Source organism: Glycine soja, chromosome 11, assembly GCF_004193775.1.
Source record: "Glycine soja cultivar W05 chromosome 11, ASM419377v2, whole genome shotgun sequence".
NCBI classification, from domain to species: Eukaryota; Viridiplantae; Streptophyta; class Magnoliopsida; order Fabales; family Fabaceae; genus Glycine; species Glycine soja.
In genome coordinates this window covers 41,318,728-41,339,432 of record NC_041012.1, presented here as the reverse complement: position 1 = coordinate 41,339,432, position 20,705 = coordinate 41,318,728, and the positions used below count along the sequence as shown (strand labels likewise).

General features: G+C 31.6%; 1 protein-coding gene and 1 pseudogene across 3 annotated transcripts; one reads left to right on the top strand and one right to left on the bottom strand.

Moving 5' to 3' along the window:
- The first annotated feature begins 3,875 nt into the window (after window positions 1–3,875).
- Window positions 3,876–6,539, top strand: LOC114375521 (annotated as a pseudogene).
- A 461-nt stretch (window positions 6,540–7,000) lies between these two features.
- LOC114376223 (probable LRR receptor-like serine/threonine-protein kinase RFK1) lies at window positions 7,001–17,052 on the bottom strand. 3 transcript variants are annotated; one of them, XM_028334218.1, is made up of 24 exons: window positions 16,749–17,045; window positions 16,255–16,429; window positions 15,946–16,017; window positions 15,729–15,797; window positions 15,566–15,637; window positions 15,331–15,402; window positions 15,122–15,193; window positions 14,973–15,044; window positions 14,791–14,862; window positions 14,614–14,685; window positions 14,427–14,498; window positions 13,083–13,151; window positions 12,834–12,899; window positions 11,843–11,905; window positions 11,700–11,750; window positions 11,217–11,260; window positions 10,103–10,488; window positions 9,827–10,025; window positions 9,263–9,412; window positions 8,944–9,062; window positions 8,641–8,851; window positions 8,063–8,300; window positions 7,832–7,982; window positions 7,001–7,739 (listed from the first exon to the last, which is right to left on the bottom strand). In XM_028334218.1, the coding sequence occupies exons 1-24, from the start codon at window positions 16,843–16,845 to the stop codon at window positions 7,353–7,355; spliced, it is 3,051 nt and encodes a 1,016-aa protein (XP_028190019.1). In that variant the 5' UTR covers window positions 16,846–17,045; the 3' UTR covers window positions 7,001–7,352. The 3 variants fall into 3 exon arrangements, with proteins under 3 accessions (XP_028190019.1, XP_028190020.1, XP_028190021.1); XM_028334219.1 differs by having other exon boundaries at window positions 11,700–11,747; XM_028334220.1 differs by lacking the exons at window positions 7,001–7,739; window positions 7,832–7,982 and having other exon boundaries at window positions 8,059–8,300; window positions 16,749–17,052.
- Between the last annotated feature and the right edge of the window lie 3,653 nt (window positions 17,053–20,705).

The following is a 20,705-nucleotide window of genomic DNA, read 5'->3' as shown; positions in this document are numbered from 1 at the left end:
CATTCCATTGCAGGGGAGGACCATGTCTTCTCAGGATTGTCATATGTTGACTACATGCATCAACATACGGCACATTAGAAGTTGCAAGTCTCTATGGTTGAAATTAAAACAAGTTATACATTTTAATAAGTATTGAAATAAGAAAGTATGATCAGTAAATGATGACTTACCAGTGGATAGGGGGTCGAAGAAAATGTATGAATTATTATTATAAATTTTTGATATTGTTTTAAATTGTTATAAATAAAAAAATTCCCGTGTCAAGATACACATATATATTAGAGCTAGATCTCTGAGCTTTAAGTTCTCTTTTGTGCAGTGGTGCATTAACACGGCAGCTTGCTTGATCAGTTCTTAGGGAGATAAAGGGAAGATGAAATGTAGTTTGGGTTTCTAAGGGTGTGAAAAACATGAGGTGGGTGAAGCAGTATGCTTTGTTGTGGGTGCATGCGCACGCGTTGCTATGCTTCGCTCTGCAATTTTTTTTTTTGTTTAGTATAAAAAATTATTTGTATTCTTTTAAACTATTTTTTGATGAATAAAAGATGTGTTTTTTGTGCTATTTTATTGTTCTTGTAAGTTTTTTTTTTTAATTATCATTTCACCCTTATTAGCAACGTATCAATAATATAGAATAACTGAAGACATATAATTAGATCACTGATAATTTATTTTCCTAAAAAATAATTAAAAATAGCTTATAAAGTTTAATAATTTTACCTGATTCAACTATAATTTAATTAATGAATAAGATATACACAAATAATATTGTCATTTGATCACAAAATTATGATAATAAATTTATTATTTGGTTTAATAATTGTTTTATAAGTTATATTGGGAAAAATTATGATTGATTAATGATACAAAGAATTTAAGAAATAAAATAAAAAGTGACAAATATGAAAAAGAATAATAATAATATCATATAATTGTTATTAATTATTTTCTCACCACATTCGAGAGGATTCATGCACTTTTTTTAATGCACGTCAATTGTGAGTCTCACAAACAAATATTTATTCTATTCATGGAAGTGTATATTATTATATTTTGTCTTTGGAGTTGGATAATGTTGTCATCCATTAGAATGCCCTATATTTTTAGGAAGTCTTAGCAATATTTATATATTATTTCAAAATGAATGAAAATGTCTTATAAACTGATAATTTTATCCTCTTTAACTATAATCTAATAAATGAAGAATATATGTACATTTATATTGTTACTCTATCACAAAATTATCATATGTGGTAAATTTATTGTTTTTTATGGTAAGTATATGGAAAGTTTTTCATAATGATTTGTAATAATTATTTTATAAGCTAGAATAAAAAAAATCTATGATTGATTAACAATTAAATTTTTTTGAAAAGAAATTAAACTTTTGAATAAACGTTTATATAAAAATTCTTACACTACTTGAATTGTTGATTATATTACATAAAACATTTCGTACCACTAAAATCGTTGTATCTCTTATTATATTGTATCTTTGGATTTTGACAAAGAGATCATCCTTACGTGCTATTAGAACGTTCTATGGTTTTAGTAAAATATATTTTTTAATTTATTTATATATAATTTTAGAGTGAATGAAAATACAAAGAAAAGGAATGGTGAAATGTTGGATATTGATTCATGTTGTACAAGTTTGTTTGAGATTTTGGATATAGTTTGACTCTTAGTAGAAGGTAATGAAGAAAAGAAAAAATGGTGAGTTGTGCATTCCCTCCAGTTTCTTCCTTTTGCACTAATTCCTCAATTCTTTGCTGTTTGGTACAAGAAGTTGTGTGTATTTATAATACAATTTCTAAAATAATTTATAATTTTTTATTTGGTTGTTGTCTAAGGAATATGTTAATAATGTAAAATAGCTGAAGCTATATAATTGGATAGACATTGAATTTATGTTTAAAAGGATTGAAAATAGTTTTAAAAATGTGAAATTTAATCTCATCCAACAATAATTTAATTAATGAATAAGTTGTGCATAAATTATATTAATATTGATTCACAAAATTATGATAATAAATTAATTTTTTTGATATCTTTCTATAAGTTATATCGAGGAAAAATTATAATTGATTAATCTTGACAAAACTTTAATGAATAAAATAAGATATGTTCTTTGTGAGATTAAAATATATATTATTTATTATATAATTATGTATGCTATAAAATTTAATTAATTGACTAAAACATCAATCTTTCCTCTAGGATGTGTTGTTTGTTTAATAAATACAAAATAAATTAGGGATGATTAATTTATTGTAGTTAAATTAAGAATGATTAATTTTAACGAAAAAAAATTAAATATAATTGTAATTGATGATTGATATAATATATTTTTAACTTTATTTTGATTTTTTTTTAAATTGATATAATTTGTTATAACGGGAAATAATATTTAATTATCCCTAAAAGTCAATCATTCTTAATTTAATTCCAATAAATTATCATCGTATTTATTTTTTTGTTTAATTTTTTTCTGTTAAAATTAATTATCCATAATTTGTCCTTGCATCTCGTCAGCAACAATGATGAAAGACCAACTTCACATATTTTACCAATATCAATGACGAAACATGCTCAGCTGTATTGCTAACATGTATAAGGGAACGCGTTTAAAAAGAGATCCTTCTCGACAATTATTTTATACAAGATATATTTTAGGAAATTAGTTGTAAAGAAAATCCCATTAGGTCAATTAGTCCCAAGATGCACCCCATTATTTCTTTTCTGAAATAGAAATGCTTTTGGTTCAAGCACCGCTTCACGTGCCAATGAAGTGACAAGACCAGATAGAAGTTGGCAGCTTCTGCATTTGCGGCTCATCTTTTCAGTTTTCAGTCTTTCAAATTTCAACAAGTCACGACGCCTACTATTTTTTTGTGAGGCTCGCGTCTCTAAGTAATAATGACGAACGATGATGAGGCTCACGTCTTAATAAGCATGAGAGGCTTACAGCAAACAGAAATGTAGGATTTATGATTTTAAAATCCAAGTTTGTTGTAGCTTAAGTCACCTAAAATTATTTGAAAGAATATTATAAGTACAGATAATCCCTAATACGTAAATGGATCCTACCTCCAAATAACAAGTTAACCCTTACACAGAAGCATCAAGCACAGCAATATCATAAGCAGTCTTGATTTTTTATTTTTGAATTCTCTTTTATCTTTTGTTGCTGTTACTCGTTACAGCTATGTATACTTGTAAATGTACCACAGTCATAATTTAATTGGGTTGAATAAAGATGGCTGGTAATAGATAGATTTTTTTAATTGAAATTTAATTAATGATAATACAAGTAACAAGTTACCATTTAATACAAATTTTTATCATAATTAGTTTTTGTTACAGATATAATTAGTTTGTTTGCTATTAAGAAAGTTAATTTCTATGATAATCAAAGGTATCTTCAGTCATACTTTATTGAATTTCAATCTGTATCATATTAATTAATAAAATTATATTTTTGATTTCCTTTTATTTTTAATTTTGAATTTGATCATCTAGTAAATTAATTTGTAAATTTTGTTCTTCAATTTTTTAAAATCTTATAATATTAATATCTCACGTTATAATTAAACGTAAACGTTGACCTAACATAATAAATAATATTAATTATTACGTGTCATATTTTTATTAAATAATAATTACTGTCTGTTATGTTTTGATTAATCAATAAAAATAACAATATATTTCATGTTTATGTTATTTTGAAGAAGTCACCGGAGTGTTTGCTATTTTGAAGAAGTCACGAGAGTGTTTCTGTTTTTCTCATTTGCTGCTCCTGGCTCTTTCCCTAGCAATGTCTATAAATATTACTCAATTCTCTTGAAAACAGCATTGTTCCTCACTCCTCACCTTAACTTTTACACTGCCTTTTGCTTTCAATTCCTTCAAAGTTCTTTCTGTTGTGTCACATAACCTTACTAGAAAATGGGAAAAGGAACCGTTCGCTTTGGCGTTGATCATGCCACTCCAAAACTAGAACCAAACGAGGCCAAACATGTTGCGCCCATTGTGTCCTCTTACAACGAGCGCATACGTCCTGTTCTTGATGCTGTCGAGAACCTGAGGCGCCTCAACATCACCAAAGAAGGGATACAGCTTCCAACCATAGTTGTTGTTGGTGACCAGTCTTCTGGCAAGTCCAGGTAAAATTTTGTTTGATTTTTTTACTTGTTGTTATGCAAATGCAGTAATACATATAAATATGCAGTGGTGTAAAATTATTTTCCAATGTAAACTAATCACAAATCATGATATGTACAGCTTTTAAGTAGGTTTTTTTTACAAGTCGATGAATTTATTATGTATAAAAAAATTTAATGATAATGTAAAAAATTACTTGCTCTGGTTTCAAATATAAATAATAAAAATCTCATTTTTTATTTTAAATATAAATAAATCTTAATTACTTATCTCTTATTCATTGAGACTCTTCAAAATAATGAAAGATTTTTGTATACTTAATATCAAGTTTTAATAAGAAATAACTTAGAAAAAATATTTATTTTTTAATTGAAAATAACACACTTGAAATTAACTACTTTTTTTCAAAACTGTGAAATATATATTTTGTTTGCTTATAATTGAGATTGAAGGGAGTATTTGCATATTTTTTTTTCTTAACACTTTATAAGACACTTAATCCTCTATTACTATGAGACAAGATTCTTGTAAAATACTAGTGCGTGAATCTAAAAGACCTATACCTCAAAATAAATTAATTAAATAGTGAATCAAAGTTAATTAAATAATCCACTAAACTTCATTGATGTAATTGTTTCATTTTCCAAAACAGTGTCCTAGAATCTCTGGCTGGAATCAGCTTACCCCGTGGACAAGGTATCTGCACAAGGGTTCCCTTGATCATGAGGCTACAAAACCACTCACTCCCCAAACCCGAGTTGGTGCTAGAGTATAATGCCAAAATCGTGTCCACAGATGAGGCTCAAGTCTCTGATGCTATCCGAGTTGCCACGGATGAGCTTGCAGGGGGTGGGAAAGGAATTTCCAACACCCCATTAACTCTTGTGGTGAAGAAGGACGGTGTTCCTGATCTCACTATGGTTGATCTTCCAGGTATCACTCGCGTGCCAGTTCATGGTCAACCTGAGGATATATATGACCAGATTAAGGATATAATTATGGAGTATATAAGGCCTGAAGAGAGCATCATTCTCAATGTTTTATCTGCCACTGTTGATTTCTCTACTTGTGAGTCCATTAGGATGTCACAAGGTGTTGACAAAACCGGTGAGAGGACTCTTGCTGTGGTCACAAAAGCTGATAAGGCTCCTGAGGGCTTGCATGAGAAGGTAACTGCTGATGATGTCAACATTGGACTTGGCTATGTTTGTGTCAGAAATCGCATTGGGGATGAGTCCTATGAAGATGCTCGAGCAGAAGAAGCCAACCTATTCAGGACTCACACACTTTTGTCCAAAATTGACAAGCCCATTGTGGGGGTTCCAGTTTTGGCACAAAAGCTGGTTCAACTTCAAGCGGCTAGTATTTCCAAAATACTGCCTGAAATTGTTAAGAAGATCAACGACAAGCTCGGTTCTCAGCTTTCTGAGCTGGACAAATTCCCCAGGAAACTTACTTATGGGGCTAATGCAATGTCTGCTTTCATGCATATCATTGGGTTGGCAAAAGAATCACTGAGTAAGATTCTTCTGAGTGGAGAATTTGATGAGTACCCTGATGACAAGCACATTTGCACTGTTCCCTTGTTGAGTTCACTGACAAGGTATGGAACTATCTTGAGGAAGTGGTGTGGTTGATGTTCTGGAGCGTCACTCAGAACACTACCGCCAACTTCATTCATGTACAAAACGGGCAGGGCAGAACCTTATTGCTAAGATGAAGGAGAATTCTATGAAATATGTGATGGAGGTTGTGGAAATGTAGAAGTTAACTGATTACACTTGCGATCCCCAATACATGAGTAAGCTAAGGTCCAGCAAGCCAAATCTTCTCAGGTAGCTCTTGACAGTTTTGGGTTGGTTCAGGTTAGTCATCTGATTGAGTATCAAACTTTACTTCCGGAAGCTTTTGACTTGAAAATGAGACTAACAGCATATTGGAAGATTGTGCTTCGGAGGCTGATTGACAGCACTGCATTGCATCTGCAATTCAGAATTTTCAACCCTGTGAAAAAGGATGTAGGATATGAAATTGTGAAGGACGTGATGTCTCAATGTGGAGGTGGAATTCAGAGGTTGTTGAAGGAATCTCCTTCAGTTGCCTTGAATCGTGACAAGCTCAATAGGAGCATTAAAGTTCTCAGAGAAAGCAAGAAAGTTGTGGCTAGCATAACGGACAAAGTTTCCAGCTATGGTAATTAGAGCTAACATTCCACCTTTTTTCATGTTCGAGTGATTTTGTTTTTTAAAATTTTTTATGCAACTAAGGTTTTAAGTAAGTGTTTGTTATATATAAACAGATACACACGTACTCCTGTTTCCTAGTTCCTTAAATATTATCATCACGGGTACTAGACCTATCAGCATAAGCTTTAAGTTGGTGTATTAGATGGTTGTACCATCTTCGATATGTGTTTATGTCATTTTGTGAACTCCAAAGGTCAAGGCACTTGAGGTTTACAATGAATTGCCGAAGCTTTTCTTGTTCTTTGAATACCTCTAGTGCTTTCCAGCAAAACATACTATGTTCTATATAACTGGGTAATTGACCCTGAATCAAAACATAAATAGTGTATTTATAATAAAACAAAATGGTATGTAATTAAAAGCATCGCATCAAGGGTAAACAACTGCGATCAGCATTAACTGTAAGATGATTCAATATGCAGGAACCTATTTGATGGAAAAATTCATAAGGAAAATCATAATATAATTGTGTTGAATCAATTTTTTCTTTTATTTTCCTTTTTAGAAAATCAACACAAACTCAACCTGTATGTGGCCAGCCATAACGAGTACACCAAAAGCATTTTTATCCGTTTGAAACATACACAATCTAATTTATAATTTATTATAATATTTTACATCAGGTATGAATTGAACTTCCGTTATATGGATACACATAGAAATAAATAAAGAAGTAACCTAAATTTATGATTTAGAGATTGCTTTATTTGTAGCAATATATTTGTACATTAAAGAAACAAAAAAAGTAAAATCAAATCAAATAAGGGTGACATAAGGAAGAAAGGAAAAATCTTCTCATACTCCTTTGGAGACCTCTTCAGAAAGCAGAAAACTACACAAGTGAAAATAGAAGGTTCCATGCTGGTCAAAATTTTCAAGCCCTAAGATCTGGAGCTACCACTGCTATCTGGTAAAGTGCGTCAAGTTGGTGAAAGGAGAAAACTAACTACTGTCAACTGAACTATGATCCTCAATATAACTAGTAGTGTGAGTATTACCACCAGATGCTGAGGTGAATGTATGTGTCATTGAACTCTGGCTCTGGTTTCCACTCAAACTCTGTTTTGATTGATATTGATGGAGATTCCTTAAGGCTTTGAACCTTAAATCATCATTGTAGGTACTTGGTTCTGGGATTACATCAGGAATATCTGCATGTCCTTCAAGCATATTCACTACTTCAGACATTGTAGGCCTAAGTGTTGGAGAAGCATTTGAGCACAGGAGACCTATTTTGACCACCTTTTCTACTTCCATTTTATTAAGGTCTGGCCCCAACCTTTCATCAATCAGCTCCATCAAGTTCCGAGTTTGGTTTAACTGACATGCCTGCAAATATAAATTATTGTTGTCTTTAAATAAGTATTAAAAAAAATAAAGGGTTCATAATTGAAAAATACATTAAGGAGTTTTGAGATTACCCGATCCAAAAGACAAACACTTCCATCATCTGGTAAATAATTGTTATTGCTTTTCCCACTAACAATTTCTAATGCCACAACTCCAAAACTGTAAACATCAGCCTTGTCAGTAAGGTAGCCCCATAATGCATATTCTGGTGCCATATATCCTCTGCGAGGAAAATAAATAAATAAATTAGGTACCAAATATCATTTGGAGATATCTGTAAGATAAGTGCAAAGGCAACCTACATAGTCCCAGCAACTCGGGTGCTGATATGCGTCTTCTCTGCTTCATCAAGCTTAGCCAAGCCAAAGTCAGATATCTTTGGATTCAATTTGTCATCGAGTAACACATTAGAAGCCTTGATATCTCTGTGAACTATCTTGAATCTTGACTCATCATGTAGAAATGCTAAACCTTTTGCTATGCCAATGCAAATCCTAAACCTCGTGGGCCAGTCCAATTTAAGCTGCTTGTTTTCACTACCTATAAACATCAAGGGCCATTACAGCTGCTTATTTGATTCAAATCATATTAAAAACTTTTACTCACCCTTCTAACAATCAAGAAATGAAATTATATCAGGGCATGAGCATTGACAATCCATTTTAGAGGATTATACCAGGGCAATCCATTTTAGAGCAATTATAGGGTTGTTAAAAAAAGGATAAAAAAACTATTTTCATCTTGTCAAGTTGTTTGAGAAAATTAACAAAAAAAAAAAATCAAGTTAAACCACTAATATCTGATTTATTCTTTTTGAGTTTCTCATATGACCACTTCACACATGAGATATGAAGAAATTCATGGACAAGTAATGACGCACCAAATAAAACTCGGGCAAGGCTGTTATTTTCCAAGTACTCATATACCAGCAAGAGTTGTTCTCCTTCAGCACAATATCCATAAAGCTTTACAAGGTTAGGGTGTTGCACACAAGATATCAAGCCTATTTCATTTATAAATTCACGATTTCCCTGCCGTGATTTTGATGACAGTTGCTTGACCGCTATAAAAGTACCATCTAGCAATTGACCCTGCATCCAAGTTACCAGAAATCCTTTATGCTAGACACTAACAGAAAATTCCCTTTGAATGAAATAAATTTATTTGGAAGTCATCCAAAAACCTTGTATACAGGACCAAAACCACCTTCCCCAATCTTATTAGCAGAAGAGAAGTCATCAGTAGCAACTCTGATCTGCTCCAAGCTAAAATTGCCTGCCTGAGTATCTCTATCTTTTGTACCTGTCCATGTAAGCCAAGAGAAATTTGTATTAATCAACAGTTATCTAAGTTCCAACTATAAACAAAAGCCTCAAATCTGATCAGATCTGCAGAAAATATTGCTTGAAAACGATATAATTAGGCAGTGCAAACTTTTATTCTCACTCCCGAATGGAAACTTTGCTGTGTACAACTTTCAAAGTATAATAAAATGACTTCACCTGCCCTTCGCAGTTTCCCTCTGAAAAAGCCTTTCCACTTCCACCAAATGAATCCAGATGTAAACAGCACTAAGCATAGAGCACCAACTACAATTGCAATTATTATAGAAACAGAAACTTTCTTTTCTCCATTTGAGCAAACTCTAGAATCTGTACAAAGCACAGCAAGGAATCACACTGATTTTTATACAGCACCAGCCATAATAAAGATTGGCGTCAAAACTATTAAATCTCATCTGCAATTAACATCTGTATAAATGATATTGAGTATAAGGAATGCTAACTAAAAAGTGATAAGAAATAGACACTGCATCTGATCCTGCTAACAAGATCAAGAAAGGCATATGAAAAGTGCTATTCAAGAAACAAAAACAAACATACCAAATAGAAAATGAGAATAGAACTACTATTTCATGAGGTTCTCTTTCTTTAAGAGCATTCTTTTTTTAATAGTAGCAGTTGTATTTGTATATGCAGCTGTACTTAATAGTAACATGATGGTGAAACACTTCAAATTTAACAAAATAAATTTACACTCATCTTGCAATGGGGGGTAGTACTCACTTGAAACCACAGAAAAAGCTGATACAAGGAGACCATAAACTCCAACATCCGGAATTCTAGTAGTTCCTTTTCCAGCCCAGTAGAACCGAATCTCCAAGACATTATTTGTAATGCTGATATTGTATATAGGCAGTACCAGTGGTTTCTCAGCAACATTTGTCTCATTCTCTATATCAAAATTTTTGCGAATCAGTTTTCCCTGAGACAAAGTCAATGCATTAATTCATAATCTGAAAATTAAAGCAAAATTCATTAGTTTGACCAATGCCCAGTTACCTGAACATAGATATCAAATATGCGCTTCCCAAGACTTCTAAATGTTTTATCATTTGTAAACTGTATCTCAGCAAAATGGAGGTTTACAGTATAGTTCCCATTTTCCATGCAATTATGGAAATAAGTAAGTGTAATTGGAGATATACGTGCTGTTTTGTATAATTCAGGCATATTTGAAGATGGAGATGATACTGTGTAACGTATGTTCTGGCCATCGAAATCATCCATAAAGTCTCCGGTGCTACTAAATCCCCAGTGATCATTGGAACTGTAGAAATAAGTTGCAGTGCCACCCTGAACATCATCTCCCACATAAAGGTTTTCTCCTTTATCATCTTTTACATTTACATCCTTCCCTCCACAGTTAACATGTAAACAACTTGAATCTGACAGTTGATTAAGAAAATAAGACAATGTAAGATTTTTTTATGCGACAGTGAATAAGTACAAAGTTTCATATGCAATTTACTATAGCAGAGTCATAGAAAACAAAGTGTCATTTTGCTATTATGCATTTATTTTGATGCAAATATTCCTACGAATAAACATTTACACACATATCACCTCACATGTTACACTTTTCATTATTTGATTTAATTATATGTTCCGCTTGTGAAGTGTAAATATTTTGATTCAACTATATTAGTATACACATAAAAAATAAAAAAAAACTATACTGCAAGTATGAGGTGCACATCTGATGTGGAAGAATCTCTGGGCTTTATCCATTTGATCATGGTCATTTTTCTAAGAAAGCCAGTGAAAAACGCTTTATGTAATAGATCTTGCATCCTAATTCCCCATTCCATCTCAGACTTACTGGGATTTATTTTAACATGTCATCTTTTTTTGAAAAATAATATTTTAGAAAATCAAGGCATTATTTTGTTAATTTTGTTAAGACCTAGTGATAATATTTTAAATATTTTAATAGAGAATAATTTAGTCAAGTACAATAACATTTTCTATAATTGAGGATATTTAATAATTGTTTAATTATCAAATAATTGTGTTAAATGAAATATATTTTAACATAGTTGGTAGATGCCTGACAATAAAAACAAAAACTGAACTGCAAGCACGAGATTTAGAGTTTAGATCAATATAGACTTACACCGTGGACAGATGAAATTCTTGGAGCAAGGAACATACTCCTCTCTGTCAATAGCAAAATTAAAATTTACTAATTATTTTCATATATATATATATATATATAGTTTAATTAGTATGCACTGTAAGTATAAAGAAGTTTGAAGATTACTAGCAACATATCCTTTGACTAACATTTTTCCACACATTCTCCTTTATAAATTTTTAGTGAGACTTAATAAAGTTCATTCATATTAAATAATGTATGAGAAAGATGGTGTTTATGGATATATTGTTCGCATTTCCTAAGAAATTTTATACTAATATCCACTAATTTATTACTATATCATTTTCTCATTAATTAAAGTAGAAATAAATAATGATAAGTCATAATAATAGTCAGTACTAGCACAATACTTATATGATCTACATTTCAAATAAATTATTGCTAATAAATCATTTTTCAATTGGATGCTTGTCTAACCAAAACCAGAGTAGGGGATCTTACAACTTATTCTCCTTAATCGAGCTTCTGAACAAATTCAGATTCAAGTTCCTACTAAGTGAAACAATATCAAACAAATTTCAGTTTAGAAAAATATCAAACTTGAAAACTATAAAGGAAATAATATTGAAAAGGTTTTCACTGACATGCTGTCCTGACAAGCAGGCTGGTCATCATCTTGCCAAGTAAAGTTGTTGTATGAAAGATCACTGTGTCCAACACAATAAGGGAACTTCTGTCAGAAATAAACCATAAATTGAAATCCAAAGGTGTTTAGTTAATCTGTTTGTACACACACACACAAAAAAGACATCACTAAGAAAGGTCTAATATGCTAAAGGAATAAGAATCCTACTTAATAATATTTTCATGTATCACAAATAACACACGCAAAGATAAAAAGGAATAAAGGAACCCCTGGCTCGCATCATCCTCTTTTATGATGCCCAGTGGATTCCATCATGATAATTCTGAATTTTTTTTTTTGGCATGCTAACCAGAGATATACTCCCCTCCCTCTCTGCTCTGATTCCACAGCATTGATTAGTGGAACGATACAATAAGAAAAGGTAAAAAGGAAATGTAAGCCATAATGCCCTTTGTGGTACAACCCAAAATGGAAACTCCAACTAGTTGATTCTTTTGTGCTTAAAAACCTAACAACTTCACATCACTCATACTAAGTTTCTTCCTATTTTTAAGGAGACATAGATGATTGAGTATAGGAAAAAACTCAAGTTCCACATCGGCTAGAGATAATGCCAAGATAGAATATATAAGTGTGAAACAACCCTCATTCTATTAACTAGTTTAGTTTGTCCAAACCCACAATCTAAGTTTGAACATTAAGTAAATAAATAGTTAGATTTAGTAAACCACATCTAACTCTAAAGTTTGAATTACATCTAGAATAAAGATGAACCAATTGGGAAGTGTCTAAATTTTGCAATTTCTATTGCTAAGAAAATAACTTCATTTTGTTTCTTATTTCAAATCCATTCTGCTGTGAACCACATAATCAATGATTAACAAATCTATTGGGTTATACTAAACATTCCAAATATACAAAACTAAAACTTTACTTCAAGTAAATTAATTATATAGATAAAAAAAAGTTTGAACCACAAACAAACTTACATGCTACTTCCGTCCTTCAGGACTGAATTTGGTATATTGCCACTAAGAATATTACCTGTTAGGTAGCTAACAAAAGCAATGCCAAACTCATTGTGTCAATACTTGAACATAAAAGCAATTATTCAATTTTATTATAAAGAACTACGTACATAACATGGCTTTGGAATCACGAAAATTGGTTGAATATTATCTCTTTTGTTTTTAGTTAAAATTAAAGTGTCAATCTTCAATTTAGAGTAAGATACTTACATATATCTTAGACGCCTTGCACTTATAACTGCTGGAATTTGCCCAACAAGCATGTTAAAACTGACATCCCTATCATAATTTTTTTGAAAAGGAATTTCAATTTTAATAAGGCAATGCTGTTTTACCGGCAACATGTAATCATACAATAATAGAAGCAGCTTTTAGAACAAGTTAAAGAAAGTCCATAACAAGGATAGTGCCAATTCATACAGATAAAACACGATACGATTGGTAAGTCATAACTTCTTTCCTGTGCCTCTTGACAAATAAGTTTGATGTTTATAGATTTAGAAAATAGATACTGTAAACCTTTAAGGTATGATGAACCAAAGAGCTTTGCACTGATATTGGTATAGTCCTTAAAAAAAAAAATATCATATGGTACAATTATTCAACTTCAGATTATTAAGCTGTTACCAAAAATACTTAGCTCATTGTCATACTGATATTTGCAATGTATTTGCCTTTTAGCACTTCCATATATTCAAACTTTATTGAAATATGCATTGCTTAGAATTCAGTTAGCAGAAAATCTTTTCATTTGTTTTTACTTTTTACTTTTTACTTTTAATGTAGTTATGATTTATTAAATATGTCCCTAACTTGAACCTTGGATTAGAGTCCTAGAGCAAAAAAGCCCATCACACAATAGGCCAATCACCTCGGCCCCAACCAAGACAGGACTTCAGGGTCCTCAAACGATTACAGGAGAGAGATTCCCTATCAAACATTCCTCCAGCAGTTATGAGGGATGTTACTCTCCAGAATCCACAATCACTAGACAAGGATTTTTCTATGAACCCGGACAATAATCAGCCGTGTCACTGCCAACATAAGGAGAAAGACCATTTTAGGTAAAGACCTACTCCCCAAACACCATCTCCTAGTGCACAATGCTAACTTGGGTATTGGAGCGTCATTCCAGGTACTCCCCACTGCTCACTTCCACACATGTTCACCTTCATCATGAACTAGGGAAGTCCTATACCTTGGAACTTGGACTGAACAATATGCATGATGAGAATACAAACAATCAAACACCTAATGGGGCTATTGACATGTCTTTTTAAATTGACTGGCTTTTATTTTCTTTACCCTCTTCTTTTAAACAATGTTAAAATTGTCAACATGTCAAAATCCAGAGAAAGCCTTATTTACATGATCTCAGTGTGCAAAATGATTTCATAAAATTAGGCATGTAAACATTGTTTAAGAATTGGGTAGCAAAAAGCTTTTCTCCACCATCATTTGTCAGAGTAGATAAATTAAAGTAGCCTATTCTTATTAAACAGAGATGCAGAATAAACATGTTATAGGCACAGAAATCTTCACAAGCTTACTTACAAATTCTCCAAAGCCATCATCGTCCAGATATATGAAGGTATCACACCAGATAAGTTACAATTCCTTAAAACCCTTAAACACAAAAATGAATGATGTTAAACTTCAGACTAAAAGTCTAAAGAATAAATTTTTCACATTTAAGAAACAAAATATGAGAAAATATTATCACTGTTAGCAGTTTACGTACAAAGTAATCAAGCCTGCCATGTTCCCCAGAAAAGGAAAGTCCTGGCTAGGACTTTCTATATCACTGATTCTTCTGTACAAAGATGTGCTACCATGAGCCAGAATAAAAATATGATAGACAATAATGAAGTACAAAATATATCATAACAAGTAGGACTAAAAAGAAAGATATACGTACAGCTGTTCTAAGTTATTCAAGAGAGAGATATTTGATGGAATGGGTCCCTCTAGTCCACTTCCATGCATTTCTCTTTATACATTTACATTGATAAGAATATGAAATTGGAAAACAATATAGAATTTAACATTAACCAAAAGAACCATAAAATCATTTAAAAAAGAAAGGAATTAGAATCTCACAGTCTTTTGAGTTGTTGCCAATTCTGTATAAAATTTGGTATGGTTCCAGTAAAATTGTTATTACTTATTCTACTGCAGTGTGACAATGTTAGAAGTGTTAGAAGTTAAGTAGTTGGGTTCTAAGGAGAAGAAACAAAATCAAAGCTCACAAGTCGGTCAAGTTTTGTAGTCCTGCAAGTGAAGGTGGAAAGCTCCCAGTCAATTGATTGGATGACAGAACCCTTCGGTGTTAAAATGGCAGACAAAATTGTGAGAATATATATATATATATGATATCTTAGAAGTTACCCGAGACAGCCAAATTATCAAATAATCATATTAGAAAATGAAAAGAAGAAATGAAACTGGGATGTCTTACAAGGTCTGCAAGTTGATTAGTTTCCCAAGCTCAGTTGGAACATCACCAGAAAATTGGTTTGCTTCGAGCATCCTATCGGAATTTTGATAAAAAAAAATGCAGTGGTTTTATAGTAAGGATGACAAATGACATACTGCCGCACACCATCAAAGTATACCTCGTTCTTGAGGATTTCAACAGATATGATAATATCTAGGACATATATGAATGAATTAAATTAAAGCTCGAAACATACAGGTATGTGAGAGAAGTAATATTTCCTAGATGCTTCGGAATTTCCCCAGATAACCGATTCACAAGAAGAGAGCTGCATAGAGTTGTACTTCAATATGTAATTACTATAAAATAAGAACGATAAAATTAAAAGTTTGCAGTAGTTAGAAATAACCCAGACTCACATTGAAGTTAGGTTCAGAGAAGCCCATTCCTCTGGAATTGTGCCGGTGAAGCAATTGTAAGCAAAATCTCTGTCCATAGAAGGAAATTTTTTGGAAATACTAAGATCAAAGAATCACTGAACTGTTTAAAATGGTTATATCAGGAATGAAACCAAATCAAGTTGTGAAAAACCCATTGCAACTTTTTTTTAATAAGAAACAATTAAGTTACTCATACACAAATCGGAGAAAAGGTAGCTTGGCCAGTTGAGGTGGGAGTATGCCCGGTAGACTAAGGCGCTTGAGAGTCCTGAAACATAGAAACATTGTTCATCAGTCTTGACCGGGAAGCATAAAGTACTGATAGGCTCTTTAAAATAATGTTGCCAGGGATTAAATTATTCTATTTGCAAGTATATGTTGACAATACTTATTTATATGTGGATTTAGATAACTGAATCTGGAAATTTAAGAGATAAATACAACGAAAACACACAACACAAGAACTTCAGAAAAGAGAAATTAAATAATTTGGTAGTAGTCATACATGTTCACAACATGACAGACAGTGCCGTCTTCAAAACTGCAATCACAACCAATTCTTCTCTCTGATTCATCTGGTGGTTCTAGTGTTACTCCAACCATTTCAATATTGCAGGAATCAGCATCAAACTTCCAATATGTCGCACCCATTGTGCTCACAATTTCTTTAAGAGCATCAACTAAATGACAATGATAAACATGTAGGCATAAGCATTGTAGCTGTAAACAAGTGTAGTTGGAATGTGAATCTAATATCAACTGTCAATCCAATCCACTAAAGGGAAAATATTTGCTACTAGGTTCATATAACCAAGAAAATAAAAGTGGATAGAAAATAATTAAACAAAATTTCACCCATTAACTTTTACTGAATAATACTTTTAAATCATGAACAACTACGATAAGAAGTTACTGAAACTTCCTGAACTAATAATAAGTTCAGCAGCTCCAACCCTTATGCTTAATGTTTCACATTTAAAAAGATGAATATAAAGTTACCTTCTTCTTTGGGTAATTTTGATTCAGAAATTCTCAGCAACTGGAAGAAACTTAGAGAAATAATAAGTAGGAAGACAGAGAAATTGGCAACCCCCATGTTGCTCTGAGGGGTACAAAGAACCACGAGATTGGCTAAGCTTTAAGCTCTACGCTTCAAGGATGATTTTGCCTCAAAGATCAACTAACGTCGTACATGCAATAATTGAGTTGAAGAAAGCCGACCCAAGTTGGAAAATGAAGATAATGCATCTGAATATGGCACTGTCCAAGTCATAGACACTGGTACTATACTAGTTCTATTTTTCGGATGGTACATTAATTTCAATTTTGTTGTTGAACTTTGTGCATTAAATTATTGGATAATGTACTATAGACGCCATGGCTACGAATATTAAAATGTAAACGACATTGAAAGCCAGCAAACGAAAATGACATCCGGTGTTTTACTTTTATAAAACAAAAGGACATTCGGTGTCACGAACGTTATGCCAAGATTAGGGTTGGAGAGGGATTTGACTTAAAAATGAAGTAAATAATTTTACCTGTTAATTAAAAATATTATCACATGATATTTTAATATATTCATATATATATATATAGACTGGTAACTTTCTTATTATAAAAATTATTTTCATGATGTCAACATAATTTTATTAATTTTTCAAAATGAATATATTAGTAAGCTAATCTTTTATAATATTTTAACAATTTTTTAAATTAATATCATCTTCTTTTTAATAAACAAGTTAACATATTTAATTAAAATAATATATTAATTAGAGATACGAAACAAACAACAATTTCTTAATATTTTTGGATTCCATTTCACCTCCGCTAAACACACTATAAATGAGGTTGAACACAAAGTCACAAATTAACTCATATTTCACATAATCAAGTCAACAGATCTCATTCATTCTCAATCAAGAGGTCCATTACCAAAGATTTATACTTTTCAGGCGGCAGAAAAGCTAAAGATATTCATTCTTGTAGGAGTAGGACACTATCCAATACACCTAACACGCGGTTTTAGACTTCTTGGATGGATTAGACTTTCAAATTAGAATATCAGTGCGCAGTTGTTTTCACATGCATGTGGACGACAGGTTCATATGTATAGAAGTGATTTTACCGTGCAAGCACTTTTTTTTATGTTAGGATTATTAACGTTTGGAAGTCATGATTCTTTTTTCTATCCATAAGGCACTTTTGTTTGTTTGGATTAACGCTTGCAAGTCATGAATTTAATTCAGGTACAGAAATTTTGGTCCGTATCAGATGTAAATCATTATGATAAATTATATTGTGTATGTTTCAAACGGATAAATATATTTTTGGTATGAACCTTCTCGTTATGGATGGTCATGCTTACAGGTTGAATTTGGGAGAAAGAAAAAAGACAACTTGATTCAACCCTATTTTATGTAGTCTAAGTTGGATTTTGCAATTATTCTCAAACTGACCTAATTAACTAGATTACGTTTCGCTTTTCCTCCTTTGAATTTGTCCATCCAATAGGTTTACGCCTGTCTAAGTTGTTTGAATATGCCAATATGGCTATAAATGTATAATAACGATATCGGGTACGAGATATAAAAATTTTATTGAAAAAAACTAAGATACAGGTACGTTGATATAATATATATATATATATATATAGAAGTTTATATAAACATAACTATTTAGATGATAAAAAAGAACTCACAAAAAAACATAATTTATAACATTAAAAGAGATTATACTCTACAACACATGATGAAAAGAGTCTCGATCAGTAGTTGGTGCGAGTAGTATTAAATTTATTCTCTTTAAATAAGATTTTAGTTTTTTTATTTAAGTCTCATGGATAAAAAAAATAATTAGAAAAAAAAGACAATACTAAAAATGAACAGTCAAATTTCTTAATAGATATTAGTCATTTGACATTATTAAAAAAAATCTCACCATACAAAAACTATAATAAATAAATGTTATGAGCATGACTATGTTATAACACTTTAACAATTTTAATCTTATTGTTTTCTTGTCTATTATCAAAGAAAAATATTATCTCTAAAATTAGTTTAGATAAAGAAAGAGTAATAATTTCAATAATGATAGTTCCTTTAAATAGTTCTTATAACCTTCGCCAATATTTCTTAAAAAAAAAACATTTCACCAATATTTGATATTTTGTTCTCATCCTATTTTAACTCTTTTTTTTTTTGGAAAAAGAGAATGATTTGTGTATATAAAATCTAGAAATGACACTAGTTAGATGATATAGTATAATAATTTATTTATAGTACATAATTTTCTAGCGGTTTAATCCATCAAAGTCTATAATATTATTATGAACTTTTCCTCATCATATAACATTTCATGCATAGTGTCTGTGTCTCCTACATTTTTTACGATGTCTCCGACAATTGATGTAGTTCGATCGAGCTGTTGCAGAACCATTTCCATCACAACTCCGTTGCAGATCTGTCGCCATCGTTGCTTCACTGTGGTCGCAGATTTCCCACACCTAAACATTAAACATTTTGAGTTGAATCTATTTCAGCTATTGGGTACCTAGTACTAATATATACTTAAATTATGTATTTAATCTTTTTTTAGAAAAATGCTTCTGGTGCGTATTTATACGCACCCTCAAGAACCCAACGGTGTATCAAGTACCAATACGTTCCACTTAAGTGTATGACATGATTTTAAGAGTACTCGAGCTTCGTAGATGCCTGAAGCATCATCTTATTGTTAATGATGATCGCAGTTGACTATCCTTGATGCGATGCTTTTAATTATATACCATTTTGTTTTATTATGCTTTGTTTGTGTTTTTTTTTTTTTTTGAGACATGCTTTGTTTGTGTTAATTACCCAGTTATATATAGTAACTTTTCAAGACTTGTTGAAAATATCACTACCGAACTTAAATTAATTTTTTAAACAACATACCTCTTGAACGAATTTGATAAGAAAAATCATCTAAACACGCTCTTGCTGGACAAGGATTACATTTTTTTGGTGTAACAATTTTAGTTTGAATTTCAACTTACTGTAGGGAAAATGGGAAATAGACAACACTACATTACATAATACGGCATGGAAGAAATCAACGGCGCTTGCTTCTGTATAAATTCATCACACAATGGGTGAAAGGGTTAAGTTGTAAGCTTTTGGAGTTTGAAACCATCTAATTTATAGGTTATCTACACGAATAATACTCTTTCAAATAAATAATGTATGAGGCTAAGGCGCTAAGCTACAACAAGAGAATGAAGAATTGAAGACTCTTGTCTTTTCATCCAACAAACTTGTATTTGAGATTTTAAGTTTTACTTTATTTAAATCATAAATCTAACATTCTCTTTGCTGTTAACCTGTAAGGCTCATAATTTGAAATTTTCAATTGCATGAATCAACGCAACTGCAGTTCATGTGGGAGGCAGATCAATACCAAGAAACTAGAAATTTGTTGAAACAAATTTATGGAAGACTGGGTTCTGAGGCTGACAAAACCAAAACAGAACCAGAAATGATTATCAAATGTGCCTGCTTTTACACAATGTATCGTTATAATTCTCGGAAGAGAAGAGGCCATGCAACATTTTGCAGGAATGCACTACAGGTTTTCAAACAACTAGATAAAACTTCAACACTGCTTATATTGTAAACTTCTAGTAGGTTGCCTTGATCTTCCGAGTTCACAAAATGACATAAACACAAATTAAACATAGTACAAGTTATACAAGCATAAGATACACCAGCCATTAAAAATAATAATAATAATAATAATAAGATACATCAACTTATCATCTGCTGCTGATACTAATGTCTGGTACTAGCTAGTGATAATAATATTAAGGGACTAGGAAATGGGATGGTTAAATATATAACAAACACTAACTTAAAACCAAAGACAGATGGAAGCAGAATTAACAAAATCATACAAACATGAAAAAGGCAGATTCTG